This window comes from Strix uralensis, chromosome 7 (genome assembly GCF_047716275.1).
Source record: "Strix uralensis isolate ZFMK-TIS-50842 chromosome 7, bStrUra1, whole genome shotgun sequence".
NCBI classification, from domain to species: Eukaryota; Metazoa; Chordata; class Aves; order Strigiformes; family Strigidae; genus Strix; species Strix uralensis.
The window spans coordinates 25,226,597-25,254,216 of NC_133978.1; the positions used below are offsets into that span (position 1 = coordinate 25,226,597).

At 36.8% G+C, this 27,620-nt stretch overlaps 1 protein-coding gene across 6 annotated transcripts; it reads right to left on the reverse strand.

Annotated features, from left to right (window-relative positions):
* Positions 1 to 248: 248 nt before the first annotated feature.
* LOC141945981 (uncharacterized) lies at positions 249 to 23,150 on the reverse strand. 6 transcript variants are annotated; one of them, XM_074874986.1, is made up of 13 exons: positions 22,956 to 23,150; positions 22,237 to 22,431; positions 21,956 to 22,032; positions 13,896 to 13,971; positions 10,124 to 10,255; positions 9,136 to 9,259; positions 6,750 to 6,810; positions 6,600 to 6,646; positions 6,079 to 6,154; positions 5,103 to 5,204; positions 3,648 to 4,571; positions 2,735 to 2,845; positions 249 to 935 (listed from the first exon to the last, which is right to left on the reverse strand). In XM_074874986.1, the coding sequence occupies exons 3-13, from the start codon at positions 21,982 to 21,984 to the stop codon at positions 623 to 625; spliced, it is 1,995 nt and encodes a 664-aa protein (XP_074731087.1). In that variant the 5' UTR covers positions 21,985 to 22,032; positions 22,237 to 22,431; positions 22,956 to 23,150; the 3' UTR covers positions 249 to 622. The 6 variants fall into 6 exon arrangements, with proteins under 6 accessions (XP_074731087.1, XP_074731088.1, XP_074731086.1 ...); XM_074874987.1 differs by lacking the exon at positions 22,956 to 23,150 and adding an exon at positions 10,931 to 11,115 and having other exon boundaries at positions 22,237 to 22,739; XM_074874985.1 differs by lacking the exon at positions 22,956 to 23,150 and having other exon boundaries at positions 22,237 to 22,740.
* Between the last annotated feature and the right edge of the window lie 4,470 nt (positions 23,151 to 27,620).

Consider the following 27,620-nt stretch of genomic DNA (forward strand, 5'->3'; position numbering starts at 1 on the left):
TGACATTTAGAGTATTCAAACTCCATTTGCTTTTGCATTCTTAGCAATCTGGGAAGAATTCTGCCATGAAAAAAGAGTGCAATTACATCAGTTCAGTTGATGGTACAGAAAATGTGGAATTAAACTGCAATGCTGCAGAAATTCTTAGCAATAATTCAAACTGCTATTTTCAAATTAAAGGATGAAGTGGACATAACTTTGCTTCATTCATTTCATAGTATTTTTTTTATAATCTCAATGCTAGTCTATCTGATAGTGCAGTATTTTATTATGACTTTTGCATCTGGAAATTACATACATTTTAAAGAAATGTAAAACAAAAGACACAACTACAATCACTTAGAAAGTTGTTTGGTTTAAGGTACGGGGTTCCAGTTTCATTAAAAGGAAGGACTACTTTAATCCCATGTGTACTGAGACCTTGTCTCCAACCACACTTAACAAATACACCCTAATAAATTTAAAGAACCAAACATCAGTAGAAGCTAATCTTACAATAGAGACCAGTTCTCTACTACTGAAATTTGCATTTTCCTAATTTGTTAAAAAAAAAAAATTGGTCCACATACAAAGTAAAATGGGTAAAAGTAAGTCTAAGCTGAGCAAACATTCTCCTTTTTATTCAGTTCCAGTTGTAGCGGTCTCTTGGGGGTAAATCATAATGTGTTCTCTCTTCCTCTTCAGGTCCATAATCTAATGGCAGACCATAATTGTAATCAACTGTTACAACTGGTAATCTTTTGCTTTGTTCCATCTCTCTGGTAGCTTCACCTTGAAAAGGTTTTCTTTCATAGTCTATTGAACTATCTTCTTGGTGTACAGATGAAGATGGATGCATTGTTCGTGAAGAATATGGTACAAATCTGTTTTTTCCTCTATTAAATTCATCTGAGGGATGCATTCTCCTATTGTCTTCAGGACAATTTGGTCGATTACTGTAAGAAGAACAAACATGAACAGTGAAATCCTTAGAAATAACAGTTGATTTATTGTTGGTGGCCACCATTAGAAATTAAACTTGTGTAACCTTGAAAGAACAATTCAGACCCTCATTGTTTTTACCCCCTAAAATTAAAATCCTCTCTTCTAGATGTTGCAAACTGGTTTATATTAATTTTTCAATTCTAGTGATTAAAATTACAGCTCTTCATAGTAAGTAATTCTATTAGAAGATGTTTTGTTTCAAGTGCTGTTTCTAATTAAAATTCCCTGTTGACTGAGGGTTTCTTCCCCTCGGGGCCATTTTTGTTCCTAAGCCCATGTTTTCATTTTTGTGAATAATACGTAATAATAGCTCTCTAGCACATAGTCTCAACAGGCAATAATGTACTTTGGATTTATAGCTCCAAATCTTTTAATTATTAATTCTTCTGCAATAGAAGACTCACTCTCCTACAAAACACTTACAGAAGGATCTAAAAATGCATATACAATATATATATTTTTTGTTCTGGATTCTCTTTATTCTCAAGTACCTTCCTTACTTTGTAAAGTAAGTTGTGTATAAAGCCAATTCAGAACAATTGTTATAATTTTAAAATCTTCTCCCTCACTGAACCATAGATGCATTTAAACTGGAAAGGGATCTCCAGAAGTACCTAAGGCCACCTGCTCAAAGTAGGTCTAATTAGATGAGTTTGTGCAGGGGCCATGTCCAGCTGAGTTTCAAGTATCTCAAAGGATGGGGATTCCACGGCTGCTCTGGGCAACCTGTTTCAGTGTCTGACCATCCCTCACTGTATAACTCATTAGCTTGCAGACAGCAGTTAAGAGTTAAATATAGCACGTGTACTTTGCTTTTTTGCTTACTGTCAATAGCTTTTCATATTTTGTAGTACGTTAGCTTGAACTGTGCTTGTCGTGTCAATAACTTAACATCAGGGATTCTCAAGCCATTTCATAATCACACTCAAACTCAATATAGATGGACCACAAATCAGTCACATTTGCTGTCCTGGTTTCAGCTGGGATGGAGCTAATTTTTTTTTTCCTTCTTAGTAGTTAGATAGTGCTGTGTTTTGGATTCAGTATGGGATTTGATATGAGAAGAATGTTCATAATGTACTGATGTTTTCAGTTGTTGCTAAGAAATCAAGGACTTTTCAACTTCTCATATCCTACTAGTGTGCAGGTACACAAGAAGCTGGGGGGGAGCAGAGCCGAAGCAATGGACCCAAGCTGGCCAATGTAATATTCCATATCATCTAACAGCATGCTCAGTACACAGATATGAGATAGATATATATATATCAGGGTTGGTTGGGAAGCTCACTTTGGTTTCTGGGATTGTGGTTTCAGGATTCTCTCTTCTCTGGGATTACTAGCCAGAAATGGAGTGGACATCAGTCAGTGGGTGGTGAGCAATGACATTGTGTATTACTCGTTTGTATTTTCTATTGCTACTATCATTATTATTTTTATTTTATTTCAATTAATGAATTGTTTTTATCTCAACCCACAAGTCTCCTTACCCTTACCCCTCCAACTTTCTCCACCATTCCCTGGGTGTCGGGGAAGGTGAGCGAGTGGCTGTGTGGTGTTTGGCTGCCGGCCAGGTTTAAACCATGACACCTGCTCAGTGTTCAGATTCAATGGTTTAAACCACATTTAAGCAAAAATACTAACATCAATTTTTACACCGTGCAGTTAATTTGTATTTTTTAGCTGGGAAACTGGGTGAGTAACAGTAAAAAGGTTAAGTCAGAAAAAACAATGTATGAAATCTGATATCTACCTATAACTTCTGTTAAAGTCGTCATTATCAGACCCATAATCTCTGTGAAGTGAAGGAGATGAGGAGAAATGAGGTTCTGGTATATTTTCATGGGAAGAAAAAGACTGACTTCTGCAAATAACCAAAAGAATCACACATTAGGAAGAGTACTAATGGTTGCAAGCTTTTGAAAAATATGTGTTTATCAAATGAAATAAAAATATTTTTACTTTTAAGTAAAATTTACTTAAAATTTTAATAAAAACTATCTTAATTGTATTAACACCTCAAAATGGTATGCTTCAGTGTAATGATTTCCTGTTTCAGCTGCACAATGGAAGAAATTAAATTGAACTTTACTAGCCCAACAAATATCTGAAATACCTGCTGAAAGATTAAAAATAATTTAAAATATGTCAGAATCCAATAGGTTTACTAATAAGTGATACATGTATTTGGGAGAGTACAAGTTCAGAAGCAAAGGGATTTCTAACAAGTTATTAACTCATGGAATAAACAAATTCAAGTCAAACTTCCTTGTAGCGTTACTGTTTATCTCTGTTTAGCTGAGGGCATAAATAAAATTTCATATCCTTTTCTGTCTTGAGGATTACTTTTTAAATGTAAGTTTCTATACAAAACAAAGTGGGACAAAGGGCCTTGTTTCAAGCTGACTCTAAAAAGGAAAGGAAACACATAAGCTTTAAAGAAGCACAACCTTCTAATTTAGGAAACATTGGCTTTCAAAGCTGCAACACTCCAACCCTTTCATAAATCAAAATAAAAAGAGTTAATTAACTGATCATTTATACATGATCTTAACAGGATAATTGATTTAAAATTAATTTATTTTAACAAATTAATTCATTTGAAATTTAATTTAAAAGCACGGAGGTTTACACTTTTATTCTCTAAAGCTCAAGGATGCTTTTACCTGTCTGAACACCATTCACGTGGCAAGTCATTGTGACCTGGATGTTCATGAAAAGGTCTTGGCCTTTGTCCATGCCCTTTGTTAACATAATCAAAATCTTTTAACTGAGTCTGTTCCTGTAAGTCATCATAAGGCTGATGGTCATGGAAAGGTCTGCGCCTTTGTCCAGGACCTTTATTATCATAATCTTTTAGTTGCATCTCTGTTTGTAAGTCATTGCGAGGCTGGTGATCATTGAAAGGTCTCAACCTCTGCCCACGACCCCTATTAACAAATTCAAAATCTCCCAATTGCATTTGTGGCTGTAAGTCATCATGTGACTGATAGTCATGGAAAGATCTTGGTCTTTGGCCAGGACCTTTGTTGACGCAATCAAACTCTTTCAACTGCATCTGAGTCTGAAATTCATCACGAGATTGGTGGTCATGGAACGGTCTTCGTCTCTGGCCCCGGCCCCTGCTACCAAAATCAAAATCCTTTGACTGCATGTCTTCCTGCAAGTCATTATGAGATGGATGGTCAGGAAAAGATCTCTGCCGTTGTCCATGGCCTCTGTTAAATTCAATATCCCTTGATTGTCTCTCTGCCTGTATATCATCATGAAACTGGTGTCCATGAAAAGGTCTCAACCTCTGTCCAGGTCCCTTGTTACTGAAGTCTAGGTCCTTCGGCTGCATGTCTTCTTGATAATCGTCATAAAACTGGTGATCAGGAAAGGGTCTTCGCCTCTGTTCTGGTCCCCTATTGTAGTCCCAATTTCTCATCTGCATTGGTGCTCTTAAATCATCCTGAGCCTGACGGTCATGAAATGGTCTTCGTCTTTGTCCAGGTCCCTTATTAATGAAATCAAAATCTCTCAACTGTATCTGTCCTTGCAAATCATCATGAGAGTGATCATCATAAATTCTTAATCTTTTCCCAGACCTGTAAAGAAGTTTTTGTTTTAAATAGAACATCATACTTTTAAGTGCTACAAGTCATTAATGAAAACAAGTTTTTTTAACCAAGAATTGATATGAAAGACATTGCAAATATATAGGTATCAAAGCTACTAAGAATCCAAACTGTAAGCAAGATTATAAAACTTTCAGTGTCACAGTCAAAGCTGTGACAAATATCTAATTGTAATTCTATAGCGCTTGTTGAACAGGCAAAACCAGAGATTCCGAATTAAAGATAACTGCAGATTACTGTAAAATAATAAAGGACAGGCAAAGTAAAATTCTAAATTTTGCCAAGTGAACTAATTACGTACTTCTAATACCACACACTGCCTTTCTTTCCCTGATCTTTTCACTGTTTTGTTAAATTCTGTAAATACATTTTGCATGAGTAGGCTATATTCACAAAGTCTCTTTTAAATTAGACTATCTATAGTATTTTCAATAAGAAACAATTATCTTTCCCCCCTTGTGGGTTTTTTTTGGCTTTTAATTCCATGTTTCAGTCTATTACCCCTGAAAATCTTCATTTGGGAACCGCTCTACAGGTCCTTCCATTGCATGTGGTGGGGGAATAATATCTTCATCTGAATCCCATACATCCATTCCAAGGTTGCTAAGAATAACAAAAACATCTCACATAAACTTCTTTTTAAAAACATATTATTGAGAGAAAAAAAAAACACACATAAAATTCTTCAGTTCAGAATAATGGAAATTTTTGTATGTTAAGTTACATTTATAGACATTCTTAACTTAGCAGATTTTAATCTTGTAAATTTATTTGGGAAGGGGCTGCAGGGAAAGCAAAGAGAATACCTAAACTTCATAACCTTGGAACAACATCCTAAAAGATGTGAGACAAGCACCATACCTATTCAAAAATATGACATGGGACTAATTTAATCATGCACAGACTATAAAACAATGATAGCAGTAAAACAAAGGGCATTCAATTAATCTAAAAAGAGGCAAATCACTCAGGCACAAATAACTTAGGAAGATGTAAAGGTTAGCTGTTCTTTGGTCAATGTGATAAGGATAAAATTCTTACACACCAGGGATACAACTACTATGAACAGAGGAGTTGAGAACAATCTTCCACTTTCCACTGATCTATTTTTTTAAGTATCAACAACATCAGATCATAGTGCTTATAAAGATATCTTTGCAACAGCTTCTTTCAGCTTATAATGAGAGAATACAGAATCAATACACTTGTCACAGTATGACAAAACCACACCAACGTTCAATAGTAGTTGTCATATTAAAAAGAAAATCTTTTGAACCATATAAATTCAAAATATGAACGAAGTACACCACACTTCATGTTATTCATATCAGAAGTCTTACAATATATGTGTAGTTGCATATTAAAGTCTCAAGACGGGGTTAATTTTGGCTTATGACTGTATATGACTATATGACTGTAAAAATACCAGGAGACATACTGGAAAAACTTAAGCATACAACTAAAAGCTTTTGTTTACCTTCTCATTGGTTGTGTTCTGAGGTCTGTGAGATACACAAGACCATCCATGCGATGACCTCTAGCATCACCAAAAGCTGAAGAAAAAAAAGATACAAGTCTAATGAAATGTGCTCAAATTGAGCCACAAAAACGTGAAAGGCAAGTTTCTGTTCACCATGAGATGCTGAATTTGAAACAATTCTAACTTGTTATTAAATAGTTCAGCAAGCTGGCATCATTGCAGCATTTTTTTTTGAACAACTGAAACTTGTAGTGGTAGAAACCTATGACTGAAAATCCTTCAAAGCAAAAGGAAGAAAAAAGATTTTAAGCAGCTGAAACATACTCCTACTATGCTCTTAATTTGCTAATCCTCAAATCTTGCCTGGAATAGAATCAGCAGTCAGACAAAATCTTCCATGGAAGCCAGGACATGAAATAACTAAAGATACTAAAAAAGAATTGTAGTATTTGTGAATATAGTTGTAGTAATTGTGAATTACAACCTGACATGTGCTTTAGTTCGAACTGTATAAATACCTTGGATTGCTGCCTCTGGATCCCAGCCTTCAACATCTATAAGATACCTGAAAAAAACCCCACAATTATATTATTGTCCCAAAAGAATTACAGATTAGTAAGAACACTATCTTTTGTGAACAATGATTTCTCTTTTTATACAGCCCTTACCTACATATAAGGTAGCCAGTTCTATTAATTCCATTAGTACAGTGAACGCCAATGAGTTTCTCTATCAAAAAGGAAAACAGAGACTTTAGAAATTACTAAAAAATTAGAGCAAGACAGAAAAAAACAAAGCTGCACTTTTTCTAACAAAGTAACAATAAATAATGCTTGCTATTTACAAAATTATACTGTTATGTCTGTAAAAGAACAGATACATGCAGACTTTGTCCTCTTCATGCTGGATCTCTAGCAGCAGTTAGCTCACTACTTCCAAACCTGTGAAGACTGAGATTAACTCTGTAGAACGTAGGAAAATAACAAAGAGGAGAGATGACAGGTAAAGTGGCTGGCCTCAGCCAGAACTGCAGTAACAGGAGAAAAAGAATAAAATATGGTTTTGAAAGCAAATCTAAACAAGCAAATGTAAAATTGAGGAACTTAACTTACACATTCTTGTAAAATTTACAAAAAGAAAAATACACATAGTGCCCCTAGTGTCTAGGAACATGAAAAGAAGCACCAGTAATCTTTAAAAAAATCTTGTCTTTTTGGGAAAGGTTATACTAATCAGCTAAAGGCTAAAAAAGAAGAATAACAACTTACTATTTCTAGGGTGTTTCAAATGAGGTATTTCCAACAGAAATAGGGAAACACTAATACAGTCATGCAAGGCACTGATAAAACCTCATCCAGACTATCCCATACAATTCTACTCACCCATATTTAATGAAAAAAAAAAATCAAATTGAAATATGTATAGCAAGGGCTACTATAATGGTCACATAAGAAATGTATGAGAAGGGATCTAGGAAGCTTGTCCTACTTAGTCTGTAAAGCCAAATCTGAGATACTGAATATAATAATGGAGATGGAGCACAACAATACTTAAGGGCAAAGTTGGCATAAGAATAAATGTATATTAACTGATTGAGAGTTTTAGGCTAGATTTTAGAAGAAAAACTTTAATCATCAGAAGAACAAAGTTGTGGCAGAGACAAAGTACTGACAGGTGGTCTTTGAAATGGGACTTGATAAATTTTTGAATGAGATAAAATGTAACTATTTCCCACAGATCAGGACAGTTGCATTGCCATGTAAGTTTACTGTAAGTTCAGACACTAAAAAAAAAATACTTCTCAAATTATTTTTAAGAAGAATCCTGAGAAATTTTAGGGGTAATCTAAAACAGAGTGCAAGTTACAACGAGTAAGTTAACACAGAAATGAAAGTTCTCCCAACTCTGAAGTTACATAAGCCCTGCCAAAATGGTCTTACTAGTTGGATCTGCAGGTCTTCATCCAGTAACAAATTAGTAATTGATTCTCTCAATTCTGAGAATTAGAAATAATTAGATTCAAATACAGATTATTCTTTGTCCCATGAAATATCACTAGATCAAAACTAGAAGAAAACTAATAATCTCCAAGTAATTTCCCTAAGCCAAAAAAGAGCAAGGACATGGGCTGCTTCTTATACCTTTTAATTTTCCCAGCACTTCTAATTCAGGCTCTCATACCTGAGATTTAGGTCAGAGCTCTTTCACAAAACAGAATTGACCATCCACAGCAAAACCACAGTTATGCTCTGCAGCAAAAACTGTATGCACTCAGGCAGTTAATATCTCTACTTTCTCATAGAAAATGTCAAAGTAACCACCGCAAATAGCATGAAAAAGCTTGAAAGAATGGTCCTCCAGTATTGGATAGACAAACAGTTAAAATCTGGCTACAAAGAATCACTAGCAAAAAAAGTGAGTAGGTAAAAGCTGCAAACAGGCTGTGGCAAAATACATGCAAATTTATTTCCGCAAAAAGTGCCTTATACCATCTCAGCAAGAACTGTACTATTGCATAAACACTAAAACAGCAGCAGAGCCACACTGTGGAAACACTGACACTGTGTCTGTAATATGATTTTTAAGAATTGCTAGGATATGAGGGCAATAATGGACTCATAAATCAAAAAACTGCTACATCAGACTGAACAGACTTAAGTTGCTCACCCATATCATTGCCTAATGCCATCAGAGAAACCCTGTGCTATTTAGAACATCCATAAAGAGCTGGCAGCTACAACACTAAGCTGATGGTAGACAATTTGGGTCAGACAGATGAAAGCCTTGTTGCAGTTGCTTTGACACATCACGCAAATGTAAGTATACTATTAGGAAGGGCATTTTAAGTTACTAGCCATTTTGAAAAAGACATGTTTTGAATATGAAAAAGATATGTGGTTCACATAATGTATTTTATTATGGTAATAACATGGAAAGTGCTACGTAAACTCCGAGAACCCTGGTGTCGTAAGTATCTGTTGAACTTACTAAATGATACAGCTAGCACTGAAATAGAATTTTTGTTTTATTACAGCATAAGATGCTGATATTTACCATTTTCCGCATTTTCCCATAAGAATTTTCTGACCCATTTTTTGAACTGTAGGATAGTAGCGTTATCGGGGACTTCGAGTCCAACAGTATAAAGTTTCTTATACTGCACACTTTTAGGTAAATCCTAACAATAAGAAGAAAAAAAAAAAAGGTAAAATTATTGAAGACTTGCATCAATGAAAAACCTTAAGCAGTATCTAACATAATGCCAATGTAGAACAGTACTTCAAATCCTGAGCAGAAACTGAAAACAAACTTGACACAATCCTATACAGATACACTCTCAGAAACAACCATTTGCATTTCCACTTTAAAGACCTGATCTCAAACAAAGAACAGTTTCCACAGAATACTTATTTATTCCTGCTAATAAGGCAGCACATTAACTAGAGAGAGCAGATTCTTGCAATTCCATTCTAACCCATTTTACACTTAGTAGCAATATTTATCCCTCCCACCCACAATCACATATATACTCACATATTCACGCCCTTAATGCTTACAGCTCATGTACCTTCAAAGATTAGCATTCAGTTTTAACACTATTTTTTCTTCTTTTCAGTAGGAGGCTGATTAATCACAATTGTTTGGACCATACTGGTAAAAAATTTGAAATTGGTATAGCAGTTTAAAACTGTATACTTTCTTGGTGGATTCCACTGAAAATCAGTAATAAAAGATACTAGGAATAAATGAGAATGTCTTCAGGACATGGACTGTAAGTCTTCTGCATCTTTCCTGTGGTGCCTGGCACTGAAGTCTTTATCCATTACGCTGGGTTACCATAATACAAATAAGCCACAAATGCAACTAGCTGGGAGAATAAGTTACTTCCTCTGCGATAAAACATTTAGCTAGCTTCTATTGGAGACACAAAATAAGCCTAGATAGGTCATTTGTCTATTCCAATTCAAGGTAAGCAAATGTGTAAATACTTTAAAACAAATGTTTCAGTAACTATTTTATTTTGTTATTATACTTATATTACCTTAACTTCATAGTATCGTGTGGTGTATGTCAAATCAATAATTAATCCAAGCTCCACATTTAGGGCTTTCATTGCAGCAATTAAGTCTTTTGGTGTAAATTTCTGGGTTGGAGTAAGCCTCTGGTTAATTGCCTACAATGAAAATGGAAAAGAAAAATTTTCTTTTTAAGTTCCAATAACAAGATATTTGTAACATTCAGCTGTTTTAATTCGGACTAGGAAACATCAGTATTCAAAAGGGAATGTTTACAGTATCAGAACCGTATCCATGTATACATGGATAAAAGGTACCAAATAAAAGGAAGCAAGAATTTGTTGTGTATTCATTCAGATGAAAATGCAAGAAAATGTGTGAGAACTTCCATTTGTACAATGTTAACAAACATTGTTAAAATAAGCACTAATTTGATAGACATGAAAATTCTGCAAAATGCAGCATGTATATACTGATTTTTTAAGTAACTAAACACAACTAAACACACTAAAAAGCAAAACACCACAATCCACTTTCCCCCAAACATACTTTGTCCTGCACAGTAACACAAAATTAACAGTGTATTTCACGTAAAACATTAGAAGTTGTGATACAAGAGTTCATTTCTTCTATAGGTTTTAACTTTCTCCCCACAAAAGTTGTGCAGACATCTTTGTCCCTGTTTCATCTCTTGACAGAGTGTACTTGCAAGTCATTTAGCACTAGGAAATATTAAATAAGACTAAAATATGGTGACTAAGAAAGATGCATGTTGGTGGGTAATGAATAATTAATTTCATTTGACAGAAACAGTGGGAAAAATGTTTACTCACCCTATTGTAGCTGTGTTTTTTGAAATTTGTTCTTCACTCTAGGTATGAAAATGCCTCATATGCACAAGACCGGATTTTCTCTGAATAGTGCGCTTGTCCATTGTGAGAGCCTTTTGACACAGGCTCAGCCACAACCAATAAAGACAGTGGCAAAAGATGCAGCAGCCTCAACCACCTCTCAGTTCCTTTGTCAACAAGAAATTCAAGCAGACTGGACTCAGAACTAATGGAAAGGAAGGCAGCCACAGACCACATACCTCTTAGAACCACAGATGCTATAGGGTAACTAACCATTCCTTCTTCTGACTGTACAGATTATAATCTAAGATGCTAGCAAGCACTTATCTCAAGTCTGGAAACAGAGATAGGAAACAAAATTAAAGAATAAAGAGCAGGACAGTCCTATCAAAGCTGGTATGCGATTACGAAGCTTGAGCTAAAAAGAGTAGCATAGAAAGCATATAGAAGTATTCAGTATATGTATTTCAGATACGGTGCACTGCTGAAAAAACAGTGGATGTTGAGGTTCAAACAAAATGATCATGAGTCAGTTATCTCACTGCTATTCAGCAGTGACTTTTAGTAAAAATCTGAAACTGAACTTAGTAACTTTGAGGTGACAATAGTGAACCTGCAAAAGGTCTGTGGTAGAACATTAAAGAATTTTTCCTTTTACTATGTAAAGTCACACAAACTTAGGTGGAATACAATTTACAAAAATAAGGTATCTATAAACATATTGCTTGATTGAGTGAACAGTTAAATGTATTATGAAACACTATGTTTTGAAAGACTATTTGGAATTTTCTGAAAAACTACTGCTGAGTATTCATAGTTTAGGTGTTTAATTGGGCTTTGAGAATGTGACAAATCTGTATCAATTCTAAAATCCTTCTAACAGCATGGGATAGAACACGGCCAGTCCTTACTATGCTCCAATGTTACTGTTAGCATTACAATGATGATCTGAAAGGAAGGACAGAAAATCCTTTCAAGTAAACCCATGATCATAAAGCCTCTTTACTAGCAGCACATCTTCTGCTAAAACAATAACCCTTGAGTCTTGAAATACTGAAAATATGTCTTCTCCCTTTGGGTGAAATCACCAATCATCAATTTCCTAATAGGTAGCAAAGAAGGAAACTGTTGCATATTTAAGATCTCTGTTCCACCAGTTTAATAATAGGACTTCTGACAAACTATGACCAATCAGGTCTTCAGCATTTCCAGACAGATTTACTGACCTCCACCATCTGTAAAGACCATCACAGTTTAGCCAGTTACATATTTCATGTGTATTCTGCCACAAACTCCACAAGCTTCAAGCCCAGTCTCTGGCAGACTTGTCATTTCTGTATCTTGCATAACTGAGACTGAACAAACTGAAGGGACAGAAATGTTACAGATTTTGCTTTCTTGGTTACCAGATTTTGTATCTGGCCAAGTTCAAAGACAGCTTCACAGAACACGGAGATCTATACCCCAGTGAGCAACACACTGACACAGAGCGCCTACTTGTGTTAGAATGTCTGCCCTTTTTATGATCTCTGGTGGAGCTCCTTCCAGACTATCACAGGAGCTACAGGGAACGAGTAAAGGTAGCAACAAAGTATCTTCCTCTGAAATCTGAGGTGACAGGGAACTGGACATATATGCACTGAACAAATCCTGCCTCAAATAGTGCATCTATGCAAAAAATTGGTGCTGGATCACATGGAATTACAAGAGCTGATGATGCAAAAAATCCTCTCTCAAATACCCCAATATCAAAGAAGGTAATTATAAATCTACAGAATTTTATATTCACTGTTAGATCTATTCACTGGCGGTCATGGTAGAAAGACACACAACTATTGTACAATCCAGCAGTACCATGGAGAACACGATCAATGTAAAGTATGAGATCCTTGGTGTCAAGGGAACCAAACCATCATACTAGAGCTGTAAAAGCAGCTGCAGGAAGCAAACCCTGCAAGCATTCCACTTCAGTTGTTGCTGATAAAAGTGAACTGAATGGTGACTGAAAACATAATGGGCAATAATATACCCGAAGAATCAATTTTTTTTATATGAATACTAGAGTGCAATCTGTAGGCAACAGCTTAGACACAATATTTACTCTTAACTGCTAAGGTTATGTCTAGACACTGAGCTTTAAAAGAGCTTAGAAACTTTTACCTTCTGCGTATCTGAGGCAAGGACTTGTAAGAGTTAATTTATACAGCACTTGTGTTAATTTATAAAAAAGGGCAAATTTGCCCTATTTGCCCTAATTTGTCCTATGTCTCAATCCACCAAAGATCTGAAGAGTCTTTTTTGACAGACTCCACATTTTGTATTGTCACAAAGAATTAAAAGATCTGACTCACTGTATTTAATAGATTAAGATGGTTAGTAAGAATCTAAAGGAAGTACTAACACATTACTAAAAGAAATCTAATTTCTTTTTTAAATATACTGCACTCCTCCAGATCCCTGAAGCTTTTTGCTTATGAAATTGGTAACCTGAATCTATCATTTTAAAAGTACTGCAGTAGCTGGTATCCTAATGAGTCCTTAATTTCCATAAAATTAAATTTTGGCTTACATTGCATAGATTGTTATTCATATCATAACCCCTTCCATAGGATTTTCTTACAACAGTCATGAAAAGATGTTAAATAAGATAATGAATTTAGGCTACTTAATAGTGATCAAATGAATTGTGCTGATTGATTAGAGATTTGATGATTCTTAAAAGATATATAAAAAGAGTTAACAAGAAATACAAATTTTAAAAGGAAGAGAAAAAATACAGAATATTATGTAAAAAAAAACCCCACTAATAGATGTCTGGAAGGGCTAAATCTGAATAAATTATTTTGTCATAAAACTTTCCTGAAGTTTGCATGAATATTCATGCTATTCTTCATTACTTTTGCACTGTATCTAATACAGCCAACATGCAGTTACTTTTTATACATACCCCTTTTAAAGGTACTTTGAATGCAATAAATCTAGTTCCTGGTATAGGCTGTCCAACTGGTGTCAAACTCCGCCATCTGTAATGAAACAAATATTTATTTTTAAATATTTTCAAATGACATGGTTCAACAGAAGCAACCTGCTGCTTCACGTAAAACTTGAATAAATATATATTCCCTCTTAGGATTAAAACTTTGGTAAAACTAAGCACATAAAAATTATGCTCCTTTAAAATTATAATAACCGTTATTTCAAGCTATGTAAAGATGTGAAGTATCTTACAAATATCAGGCAAATCTAGTGCCCTATTTCACAGTTTGAACATAATAGTTATTTCAGACTTCTCCAAGCAGAAAGATAAGATAGCTATCTTTTTTTCTATGATGGGCCATGCAGCTACTAGCATAATCTATTACAATTTAGATTTTCAAACAGCAGGATACAATAGTTCCTAAAATTCCTTGACTACATAAGCAAACAATTATAACTGATTTGCACAAGTTTGAAAAAATGGCCAATTAAATCCTGGTATGTAAGTGAAATCTTTTTAAAAACCCATCTTCCTCAATCCATCTTGGTGAAACTGCCCGTTTCACCAAGAAACTAAGAGCTTTTTAGAATAACTACAAAAATTTGTTATTATATATTTGAACAAAATTAAGAGATCAGCATTACTTTGGGATAAAAGAAACAGGGAGTTGCCTTAAAGATGCCGGAAGAATATCAACAGAATATTCTACAGCATTGATTGGGGCAGCTTATTTAGCACACTGCACAGCCTAAATAAAGACATTTTTATTGTTTGCAAGTCTAAAGTCAGGAGCCATAATAAAATGAATCTTTATTCTCTGTAGAGCACCACCACAAAGAAAATACTTCTTAGAGATAATGTGCATGATTGTTGTTATCACACAGTAGAGTTATGTTCCCAAATCTGCAAGTATTCCATGAAGTGGTTTCAAGGTATCATCAGGAAATTTGAAAACAGCCTTTTTCCTTCCTTCTTCAACTTTCAAAAATACCTCCCCTCAAAATGGTAGGACAGTATTTACAAACAAGTAGCACCAATATAAAGCAAAGCAGACGGGTAAGATTCAACAGGTAAAAAACTATTGTTATCTTATAGTTTTTTTCAACTTGGCTGAATCAAACACTTTTTAAAAGTTATATGCTTGCATCTATAATTTAATTGACAATGAAATGCAAAGTTTACTTTCATTAAAAATACAAAGCTTCTAGATTTTGGAAATGTGTTTACATTGTAATATGCTTCTTTTTCAAAGAAACACACTTGTCTGCCTTTCTTTTGGGACTTTGAAAAATACAGAGAATATTCCATCACACCACAACTTAGCAAAAATCACCTACTAATACAAAGATTTCTTACAACACTCAAAATACCAGTAATTCCAAAACCACAAAGAACTGGTGTTCACAAATTCTACATTGTACTGAAAAAACTCCTTATGTATCACATTTCAGAGATTTCATTTTTTTAAAAAGTATGAAAAGCTTTATCTGAACAGGAAAACAAGTTAATCAGCAGATCAATTTTATCTTCAAAGAGGTAACTTGCTAAATTTAGGACTTTAATTTCTTCTCCTCATGCGAGGACAAGTTATCTCTATGACCTCAGAAGATGCAGCTGGATGACTTAAAATCTACATCACCTTTTTGCATTTTCAGCTAGTACTTCAATTATTAACATACAAAATATTTTCATAAGATTCTTTAACACTGGAAGTGCCCATTCACTTACAATTTTCTGAATTAATGTTTAAATGAATCTCTCCCTTTAAAGGGAGCATCCAACAGCTTCTAGATTCCTGTTTTCCATTAAACCACATCATTTAAGAAATAAATTGAATATTGTATTTTAAAATATTTTAACCACTCAGTATTTTGCTTTGTTCACAATTCCCATACAGGACTATAACAACACCAGATGTTGGATGGCAAAAATCTCAATGGAATATCCATAATTATACTTATCATGGTATATAAATAACATTACGATTCATAGATGCTTGGAAGTAACAAAGGAAACACTTACAGCATGGTGACCAGATGCATAACTGATACTAAGAAATCATGTAATAATCTACTACATCAATGTCTTCAGAACTAATTTACCCTTCTTGTCTTCATAAGCTAAAGAACAGATTGATGCTCACAATGTAGACATACAGATGCTTAGTTTAATGGAAAAGAAATGAAATAACAAAGGAGTAATAACTCATCATTAGGAAGACTGTTGCAAACAGCTGCCACACAGAAGACAGATACAAGGTGAGAAGGTGTAAGGGCAAGCCAGAGATTAAATCACTGAGAGGCCCTTGCAGTAAAACCTTTGACTGAATTCTAAATTATTACAGGAACTTTGTACCTCATAATTGCAATGAGGGAACAAAAACAGTCTCCTACTTCATATATTCCCTTACCTTAGGATAGCTGCATACAGGGGAAAAAAAAAAAAAAAGAGCACATTCTCAATCACCGTAGTTTGAAAAACACTGCTCAAAAAATTACATTTCATGTATTATACAAGAAAAGTGTTCTAACTTGACAAGTCTTCCAAAGTGAATTTTCAGGCTTGTAAACTTCAGAGTCTGGTAGTTGTGCACTAGTTGCAAAATATGAAAACAAAAATCTGAGACTATGTTCCATTTATTCTAGTTTAAGATTGATAAATTGTATATGAATCAAGATCACAAACAGTGTAAATGGACCGAAGATATTGCCGGAGCTAACTGGCACAAAACCCACAACATAATAAAATTATCTTCGTTTCAAGAAGTGCTCAAAAAAACCCAAACCACAAAATCTACACAAAAACTGTGAAGTCTGCCCTGCGCATGGTTCAATTTTATCTCATTCACTTAATTTTAAAAAGGTACTAAATGCTGTGAACCTTATTTAGGTGTATATTTAATCTGAACTTCTGTTAAAATTAATTACAAAGTCAGGTTTAATAGCAGCTCCTGCCTTTTGCTAATTTTAATAACTCTAGAAATTACATGTCTTTATTTAAAACAAGGAAATACTCTTCTTGCTTTTACTCTTAAACTTCCAAATAGAATTAGAAAATGGACTGTACTTAGAGATATAGAAACTAGTGCAGCAAATGCTGTCATAGAGATAAAACAAACAAGAACACAGTATTTTTTCTTCAGCCTAGTTCAATTACTCTTTGCTGCTACCTCTACCAATAAAATGTACAAAATGCTTTACAAAAGTAGGATTTAATCTGACAGCCAGCCATATTCACATATACATGTTTAGAAACATTTTGAAGGAAGGCAGAAATAAAAAATCCCAACCGCAACAGACTAATTACCTTATACAGTAAGACAATTTAAAGGCTGCCATAAATTAGAAATTCAGATCTTTAATAACCTGCTTTCGCTAGGAAAACTATGAGTGGAAATCTACCATGATTATCACAAATACGAGCAATTAGGAACCAATAAGAAATGATCAAATAAAAGGCTTAAAAATCTTATTTTCTTTAATTAGCAATGTAAAAAAGGCTTTGTACAAATTCTGAACTTTTTCTCAGATTAAGGGATTGACAGAACAATGCACCAGGATTACACAGTTTGTTGTCAGACCTTAATAAACTTGGGGGTTTATTCTCCTGTATTTAAAGCCATTTAAATCCTCCCAGAAAAAAATCTGCAAAATCAGCAAGAAACTCAAAAGCTGCTGACAGCTCTATGGTAGAAAACGAGCAGAAAGCACTCTTCATCAAAAAATATAAAGGGTATGTGTTCCATGTTATCTTTAAAATTATATTTTAAAAGAAACTTCAGCATACTGCTGCAGAACTAAAAATTATCTCAGATTGAAATTAAGCAAAGATTGGCTAAGGAGATAAATTCAATTTTGTTCTGTTGTCAACAAAGGAGTATGGTTAAGAACTATAGGTGACAGGGACTAAAGAAAGTAAAACTCTTAGAGAAGAAGTCCAGGTAAGGGCAGAAATGACCAAAGACAAGTGAGCTGCAAATGCAGTTACAGGAGCAAAGACATAAATAAGCATTTTAACAAGCATGAATGAGAATTGTGACACATGATTTGTGTCCTGTTTGAACCTAAGTGGAAGGAAGGCAGGAGTCAAAGTTGTTATCACAAGACTTAGCACCATCATCATTCTTGTACCAATGACTAAAAGGTAATAGAGGCTTGAGTGAAAAACAAGCTAGACATGAAGTAGCTGAAAGGACAGCAGGAAGTTTCCTGAAAGAGACAGTGGTATCTTACTGAGACACAGACATGAAATTTATTTCTATAACTAGAAATAAATCTAAGCATTTACATCACAGAGGTAATAGCTCTGGCCATAGAACCAATGGCATTCACATTAGAAATATGTTGTGATAAGAATCTAATATGGAATCATGCAAATTCAGAGAAACACTGCAGTTTCCCAACACAAACAACAGTCAGAAGACGACATATCCAGGAAGAAACTGAAGTCTGAGAACTTCTATACAAAACAGAATGGTTGTCAAATTGCAGACAATCTAGGTCAGCATACATTAAAGCAAACTATCATCTTAAAATCTGTGATATTTCTGGTCCTTTCACAAACAAACCTCCTTCAGAATCTCAAGAAGTGTGTAAAAATATCTGCAAATCAAACTCTTCAAATTTGCATCAAAATAGCTGTGATAGGCTTTTATGGGCCCAATATGGTAATTAAAATTTTTCTGAACTCTAAACTATCCAAAGCCACCAAAACCCAGAATTTGCATGTTCAAATAAAAAACTAATTAAAAGAGAACATCACTTAAAGAAAAGGTGACGTATTGCACACACGATACATTTTCAATTACAGCTTTATTTTTCTAAGTTTTCAAACACATAATCAATCCATGGGCTACATGCAGATCAAGATCTGAAACTCAACCAAATACATAAATTAACCAATTATTTAACTATTTAGCTGTTGCAGTTCCCACTTCCCTATCACATTTTGTCTTCATCACTCCCAAACTACCATCAATTATCTTAAAACACAGACAGAATTTTGCCTGCCTGTCCTTTTAAACAAAAGAATCACTTCTTGGTTGAGAAAAAGTGTTAAACTAAAAAATCATTTCCCTTTCCCTCTGAAATTTCTGTGATGCTTGAATGGCTTCCAGTTAAATAAATAAATTATTACTGGTACTACAGACTCTAGTTAGCTAATCTGTTAGAGGTTTTTAAGTCTAGTTTACATGAAAATATATTACTCTGCTTATCTATTTTAATTTAAACGAAAAGCATGCATGTTTTATTGTCTTTTTCTTTAAAAATTTCAGAGATACTCAGTAAAACAACAGCAAAGAAACTAGCTTCATGCATCGTAGTAGAAGTTTAAAAGATACGTGGTCTAGATTAACCTAAGAAGCTAGCAGCAATATGCTTAGTAACAGCAGTAACCAGTGAAATGGCCTCTGTTCAAGGACAAAAGAAAAAAATCAAACAGTAACAAAAACTTAGAAAAACACTTTTAAAGAACAATCAGCTCCAAGACCAATCAACTGAGGATCACAAACTGGGCCTGCATAGCAGTCTCCAGCTTTTTAAGTGGGATAACAGAAGACATTATAGAAATGCCCATGATAAAGACAAGCTTACAGTAAACTGAGTAAGGCAAAATTGAGTATTCATTCTGAAGCCTCTTGAGTTAAGCTTCAAAGATATGCCGAACAGCAAGGTAACAATCCAAGCAAAGCACATTATAATAGCTGTATTTTGCATAACTCTTGCTATCAAAAACCAAAAAATAAATGTGATAACAAAGATGTTTATGTAAGTTTTTAAACATAAAAAACTATGTATCAATGAACTGCAAAACACAGCATAAGTATGACAGTGACAGGGACACAAGAACAAGAGTGGGCCAAGAACAAGGTACAAGACTGGCAGTGCAGATCCAGTGGCAACACCATCAATTAATACCACTTCAGCATTACTTTAGGTGCTGAGTACAAAGTGCTGATATGTAGCCAGGCTGCACAGTGCTATAGCACAATCCTTACGTAAAGGCAACTTTAATTACACTGCAGACACCGTATTGTAAAAGGTGATAGTAATTAATAGCAGACAAAAAATTTCACAATTTCTTGTTTAGCTGCACTGTATCTAGCTACCTATAACTCAGCTGAAACCTCAAATTTATTGTATTGCTTTCATTAGCATAACGGAATTTGGATTAAAACTGTTAAGAACGGTATAAAGAATTGAAGCAGTAACAGAAAGACAATCTTAAAAAATGTCTATATACAGTGACCTTTTTTTGTTTACTACAGTGTTATGCAGCATCATTAAAAGCAAACCAGTTACCGATAGATTTACTGCTATTACAGTACTGTGATATGATTGAGGTTTTACTTCCATAGTACGCTACTGTCTGGACTGGTCCTTATGCTATAGTGTACCATAATCTCGCTTCTGCCAACAACTATTTCTGGGGCCAGTAAATGCATGTGCAGGATCACCTAGGTTAGTTTTCTTCACATTCTCTTCCAGGGTTCACTGCTGTTTTTTCCTGGCGTACTAAACTAATTCACAGTGAAGAACTATAACATGCTGTGCTAGCACAAAGGTGACATCAATATACTGCTGCTTGAGATTGGGAGACTGGCAGTTCCTTAAACTCCTTTACTGCCCCAAACCCAGTACTGTGGATGTCTAGCCTGAGTTGTTAATAGTATTAAGAAGTATCTGGAAAAGCTGAAAGCACTTCAGTATCATGAGCTTTGTCAGAGGGTAACACTAACTTTATAAACAATTACTCCACAGTAGATGTTTCTCTCATTGAAATATACACAGGTATTAGCTTCCAATCATAGAAGCCAAAAGTACAGTGCACTGCTTCTTCCATACTTGAGAAGAAATGCATGTAGCCTCAAAGCCGCTCCTATTTAAATGCAAGGCGGAAAAAGAAGGGAGAAATGACCACCCAATTCTCAAAGTTTTGGTAATAATTTCCAAGTATGGAGAAAACAGGAAGGACTGTTATTCTTTCAGGCTTTTTGCATTACTGCTTGCAAACCTAACCCACTTTAGCTCAATTTTGTCCAAGTTTTAACTGAAACTTCATAGAAACTTTCAGAGAAAGACATGCTTAAATAGCTTTTCTTAAATTTTATTCTAATTTTAACCCGAGTTTGTCAACTATGACAAAAACTTCAAAGTTTCTTGAAGGTATTTTAAAAATTTTGTTCATCTTTTGTTTCTATTTGTTGTTTTTAGGTCAACATATTTTGCAAGAAATAATGCTTTTTGTATTTTATTGCTCCACCTAGGAATGTTCTTAAAGACTTATTTAACACTTCCTCTGAAACCAGGATAATGTCAACCTTTCCTCAAATAATGTATAAGCTGCAAGTTATTGTCCCATTGCAGTGTGCCTTTATTATGTCAGCACATCTCCTATCCAAGAAGTTACTACTGATGTCAGCAGTAACACATGGGTTAAACTTCTAAACTTGGACTTTTTTTCTTTCAGTAGAGCTGGAGAATAGAACTGTATCTGTTTTAAATGAGGTCATTCTGTGGCCCCCATATGCACTCCCAAGTCATTGGAAAGCCTGTATGGTGCATTTGGGTTTTTTTATTATTATTTTTGCTGATAAAACATTTTTGTTGTCCTCAGTATATTTCTGGATCTGAATCCATGAAAATATTCCTTGATCGCATGCATGCAACCACCTGCTCCAATCTTATCAGCTCTTCCTCTACTCCTGGTAGCAAACATCTGAGTAGTCAGAAGCATGGTCTACACTCCCATTTCCCCAGTAAGTATACACGTGGGGGTAAGAAGGTTAGGAAGAAGGGACTGTGTTTGGCTGTTGAAGAAGTGTTCACAGACAGGCCGGAGCATTATACTCACCTGGGGGATGAAGGGCTGGGTTGTTCCTGTCTTGGAGAAGATACCTACCTTACCTGGCGAAGGGGCAGGTGGTGAAGATGATTGTGGCAAGAAAGCACCTGGGGCAGTCAGTGCCCCTTCTCTGTGGGCAGGACTGTGCCCGCTCCTGCCTCTCGCTTAGTGGGAGGGATACTTACCCGTCGGGGATAGTATTCTTCTTTACCATGCTGAAAGCAGGAGCAGGCAGAGCAGGAGACAGCGATGAAAGTGGGCACTGCAGCAAAGGAGAGAGAACCGCGCAATTAACACGGTGCTAATCTCTTACTCCATCAGTGGGCCTTTTCACAGGGCTGACTCTCAAGGAAAATAAACCAAGCAGTCAGCTGGGGCTTGAAGCCATCCTGAACAAGTTCTGCAGCTTGCAAGCTAGCCTATTTTCTCCACTGCTACAGTACGTCAAGAGGGAAAGACAACTCACCTCTCCTCTCCAGGAGATCAAATGAAACAGAGAGGAGAGGCAGCAGGTTTCTAACTCTAGCAGCAGCGCTGCGGGGATGAAGATCTTCCTGGTAGTCCCTTGCGGGTCCCTTCTCCTGTGTCTCGGAGCACCCTGTTCGGCCCTTGTGCTCCCACAGCTAGAACTCTTGTCTCAACGAGAAGAAACTCCAGGCAGCTGCAAGAGGCGAGGCCGGCACCTCAGCAAGGGAGGGACCATCACCTGCCCCACTCTAACCTAGCCGGGTCCGATCCCGCCAGATCCCGGGCACCGTCAGCGCCCGCCGATCTCAGAGGGACCAGGGCAGGGAGGAGAGGGCCGAGGGGAGCTCCCCCGCTCCGCGGAGGGCCCATGTCCGCCGCTCCAGAGAAGACGCTTGAGGCTGGCGTGAGGCTCCCCGCTCAAAGCCGCATGTCCCCGCGAACGCAGGGAGCCCGGGCGGGACCGCCCCCGAGGGCGGCTCGGGGCGCGCTCTCAGCGGGAGGCGGCTGAGCTCGGGGAAGGAAAAAAAAGAGACCGGGACGGGGGGGGAGGGGGAGGGGAAGTCGCGGCCCGATCGCGGGGGGCCGGGCAGCCGGCTGTCGGAGAGGGGGTGGGCTGTGCGGAGAAGGGCGCGGGCTGCAGCAGGAGTCAGTAACAGGGAAAGGCCCAGGCGCCAGCGAGGCGGGGCGGGGAGGACCGGGGCTGCGGGCGGCCCGTACCCTGACAGGATTTCCCTTGCAGAGGAAGGTTGTTGCGAGACAGAACGTTCCCGAAAGGGTCTCGACTGCGCCTGCGCGGCAGCCAGCCAGCTCGCCGGGAGAGGGGGGACGCGCCTGCTCCGCCAGAGCCGGGCCGGGGGGCGCCGGGCGCGCGTGCGCGGCGGCGAACAGCCGGTGAACCGGGACAGCTGCTCCTCACGGCGCAATATGCGGGCGGCCAATAGGAGGCGGGGCGCCGGACGCGCGTGCGCGGCGAGCACGAGGGTGAAGGGGCAAGCGGCGGGGCGCATGCGCGCCTGCTGGGGCCGAGGGGGCGGGAGCACATGCGCAGTGCTGGGGTGGGGGCCTGAGTGCTGCGGGGAGCTGTTTCGGGCGAGCGGGGGTGGGGGGCCTGTGTTTTCGGTGGGAGGGGTGTGCTGGGACGCGGCTGTTGTGGTGACTGATGAGGGGTTCTTCGGTTCCTCCGGGCTGGCAGGGTGGCGGGCGGGTGTGGGTTTGTTTCAGTGGGAGGTTTTGTGGCGGGCGCAGCCTTGGTGTTCGGGCCCGGCGGCCCGGTCGAGCCGCTGAGTGAGCCGCTGCCGGCAGCTCCGCGGGGCTGTGGAGGCTTGGAGGAGGCTGTGAGGGAGGAAGGCGGGGAGCGGGCGGCTCGGGAAGGATGTGTTGGTCTCCTCTTCCATCGACAGGTGCACTACGTGCCCGTCCGCACCTGTCCCCTCGGAAGAGGTGCCAGCTCCTGCGTGCAGGGCCGCTTGTGACTCTGACTGTGTTTTCTTCGGGTATTTTGACTCGGTATGTCTGCAGTTCTTTACCACGTAATTGATAAGCCTGCTTATTAATTACAGAGCTGCAATTTAGTCTGAACCTATTGTGCTGGTATTAAAGAAGTAAAACAACTTTATTTCTCTTTGTCAAGACTGTAAACACTTATAAGACTGGAGTATTACAGATTCCAGCAACCATGTGTGGTTTTCGTTTTGTTGTACTGGAGAAAGAAAAACATAAACTATAACTCCTCAATATACATTAGTGTCTTATTGCTCCTTCCACTCCATTATTGACCATTGTAAAGCAGTGTTTATATAACTTTTTGTTTACTCTGCTGAATTGAATGTACTCTGAAACAGTGCTTTTTCTGGTATATGTGTTACAATTTGTTTTTTAATGCAGACACTTCAAGCAAATGGATCCTCATCAGAAACAAAATGAAAAGTGATGAAATAATTAAGAAAAATAATTTTTAGAATGCCAGATTTCCTATTTTTGTTCACTCTATTGTAAAGTAAGAACTAGAAACATACATAGCAAATATGTGAATTCCATAAGTGTTCTGTTTTGCCAGAAATCTTCACTTTTTGACTTTTTCCCACATCTGTGGGATTTCACTAAATCAGTGGAATCAGAGTAGAGGGTTTCTAGTTAATGCTTTAGAGCTGAGAGTTCAGGTTAGAAAAAGGGTAATAATCTTTTTGATACGCATAAGAATGAAAATAGCTTAATGTTCTTTAAAACAACAAGCAACACCTGCCAGCCTCCCCCAAAACTCAATTTGAAGCTGAAAGATTGTGACATAGTTCCATATAGAATTGTTAGTCTTAACTAAATCCATTTGATGTGTGCAGGAAAACAATTCTTGAGTACTTGATCATGCCTTCAGTGAGGCATTAGCATAACCAAGCAGCTATGCATACAGTAAGTTTTCCATGAGAACAGTCATGTTCATTCTCTTTGCTGAAGTGCTGTCTGAACATGTCTGTGCAGTTTGAGAGAATGGGATCAGCTATTCCATGGTATTTCATCACTTGGCTTTCTGCCCTACTATTTTGTGATGTTGTACCAGTTGGCTTATAAACACCCTGAAGCATTAAGTATAGAGTGGAGTGGGCCACAGGGTGCTTTTGATGCTTCTAGAGAAAACTGCGGTGTAGGAAAACAGGTTGAACTGCTATGCAGACATTTGTGTTGTAAATGCACTGGGGGGAAAAAAAAAGTATACTGAAGAGGTTACTGAATTTGTATCTGCTGAGAGTAAAATAGTGTTTTTTAGAAAATGAAATTGGCATTGTGTCTTTTAATTGGCTGGATAGTTGTTGGGTTCTGTAAAGCATTTGTTTCTTAGAGATAACCAATAATTTGCATGTTATCACAGCACAGCTGTGGAAAAGTTTATTGTGAAATCTAAATCAGTAGGAGTACAAGAGATTTTTATTTGTAAGTTTTTTGTTTCTGTTCTTGAGTATAAAAATTATTTACAGTCTGAGAATAGTAAAATGCAGATTATATCTTGGGTTTTCTTCAGGTTTGTGAATGTCGTGAAAGCTACTCATATTCTAGCCATCAAGTATAACATAGGCATCAATGTTTCCTAGCAGTATTTTCAAGAGTTTATGCAAGGATAGTGCTATGCTGTCTCTTTCACTTCCAGAAATGGACAAAAAAATCCTGTGTCTTCAAGAAAGAAAACATAAAACCTGTAGTCCTAAAATTAAATTTTAATCTGAGGAAAAGCCAAAGACCACAGTGAAACTCACAACTGTTTAGAAGAATCTTGTAGAATCATAACGTATTCTTGTTGAGAGGGCCATAAATTCCTGAAATTTTCATAACACTTCATCTGTGAAGAATAGTTGAATTTGATTTTCTTACACCTAACTATAAAATATTCCTTCTGAAACCTAGTACTTTAAATGATAACTTATGTCAGTTGTTTAGCATCCTCTTTATTTTGCTAGAAAACATATGCTTGTCGGTAAGGTCCTTTTAAGCAAGGTGTGACATGAATGCAGTTGCTTCATTGCCTAGTAAAGTACAAAGCCAGCATCAGAGGAAAAAGTTTTGGAACCTATTGTAGGATTTAAGTAAAATAATCTTTGTAGCCCTAGAGTAAGAAGGCTGATATATTTGGTCTGGTCTGTAATTTTTAACAAAGAAAATGCCTGTTTTCTCTTTCTGTCTCTTCTGAATATTTTGCATAGGATACTTCCAGACATTGCCACATCAAGTTAGAGAGAGTACAGCAGGCAAATGGGTAGTTGGCAGTCATTCAGCCAGGTACTGCAAACAAGGGAAAGCAGACAGTAATCAGAACTCCTCAGCTCCATAGTTTAAGTGGGATGTCAAGGCACTGATTGATTTCAGGGACATCTGAGCTGTTACCTTGTGCATTATAGCAATTTGTTATCAAATGTATTGTAGTCTTCTACTAGTGATGTGTATTCTATAAACAGTAAGCGTCTAGTCCATCTCTACAACACTATTTTTAGTTAGCAAGAAAGAATGATCTCGAACAAAAAATAATTTGACAGTTAAAAAACCAGCTTTGTTAATGTTACCGTTTAATATAGTATAACCAAATGTCACTGTATTGAAAGGCAAAAATACTTCATTGTTACTTCTCAGGTAATTAAGATGATGTGATTCCTGTATGTAGTTTTGGAATGCCTTATTATGTGTCAGTATGAATGACAGCAGTTATATAAACAGTAGAAATAACCAGTGATGCTCTTTTCTAATAGTTATGCGGTTTTAACACATCTGGAGAAAAAAACATTGCTTGATTAGTGGCCTTATAATTTAGAATTGACTTTAAGTATAATTTACTAAAACACTAATATTGCTGTTTTCTCAACAAAGTGTATTTATTATGGTTAGCAGAACTATCTTCTGAGGAACTGAAAAAATTCTATTTTGTAAGAAAAAACTTTTGGACTCCTTAAACTCTCTCTTCAAAGTGAAGGTCATTGAATTCTTGTTTTGAACAAGCTTTGTTTAAGTGTTAATACTAAGTTTTCTGTTTCTTTTGAATTGGAGTCATATTTGGATTATAATAATACAATTTTTTTGTTTGGAAATTTGTAAAATGGCATTATCTTAGACAACAACAAGAATATTTCTAATCTGAACTTTGAACAGCTTTGATTACTGTTTGAACCTGGAGAAATGGTTGTTAAATTCTCTTGTGCTGAATTATTTTTCAGGTTTGTTTCAAAGATGCCTGCAGTGAGGAGGAGGGGAAAGCATGTTATTTTTCAGCATGAGCCCCTTTATATCTCAGGTTGCTCAGTTGAATTGATTTATACCTATTTTAAAACTTACAATATAAGCAAGCATCCTGCTCTATTTGCATCTCTCTGGAGATGGAGAATCCACTTTATCCTCTTAGTTTATACCCATATTTAATTGCTAACATATTTTATTATAGTTTGTATTCAGTTTCTTGGCTCTTATTTCCTCCTTCTCTGCAAGAGTAGTCATTGTGGACATGGTAAGTTCTTCTTTCAGTATGCTTAGGAAGATTGAAATATGATTTGAGTGCTACATAATTTATTACAGTTCTCAAATCCCCCTATAAGAAACTTTTCCAGCCTTCTAATAACCATTTTGCAGCTTTTTACTGTATTGCTTTCTGTTTTCCTCTGTCATGTTTTAAAATATGGACACCTAAGTTGTGCTAGTGTTGGCTAGGTCAGTACTATGTAGATGTGCAGTTCCTCTGTACTCTTACGTTGTTAGTTTCTACATCCAAAGATTATTCCTGCTCTTTTTGCTTTACATTTGCATGGAATTCTATCTGCAGTTTGAAATTTTTTTTTTTTTTGCTAACTTCTAGTTAATTTTTTTGCAGTGACTGGTCTTTCAGGATACCTTTTGTAGGTGTGATGTACATTC

Bases quoted from the DNA above. Each gene is read 5' to 3' on its own strand.
- LOC141945981 (XM_074874986.1), bottom strand. From the start codon at position 21,984: ATGGTAAAGAAGAATACTATCCCCGACGG. The intron at 10,256-13,895 runs GTATGTATAAAA...TTTTCATTGTAG, and splicing joins TCAAAGTACCTTTAAAAGGG to GCAATTAACCAGAGGCTTAC. The intron at 6,647-6,749 runs GTAAGGGCTGTA...GGTTTTTTTCAG, and splicing joins ACTGGCTACCTTATATGTAG to GTATCTTATAGATGTTGAAG.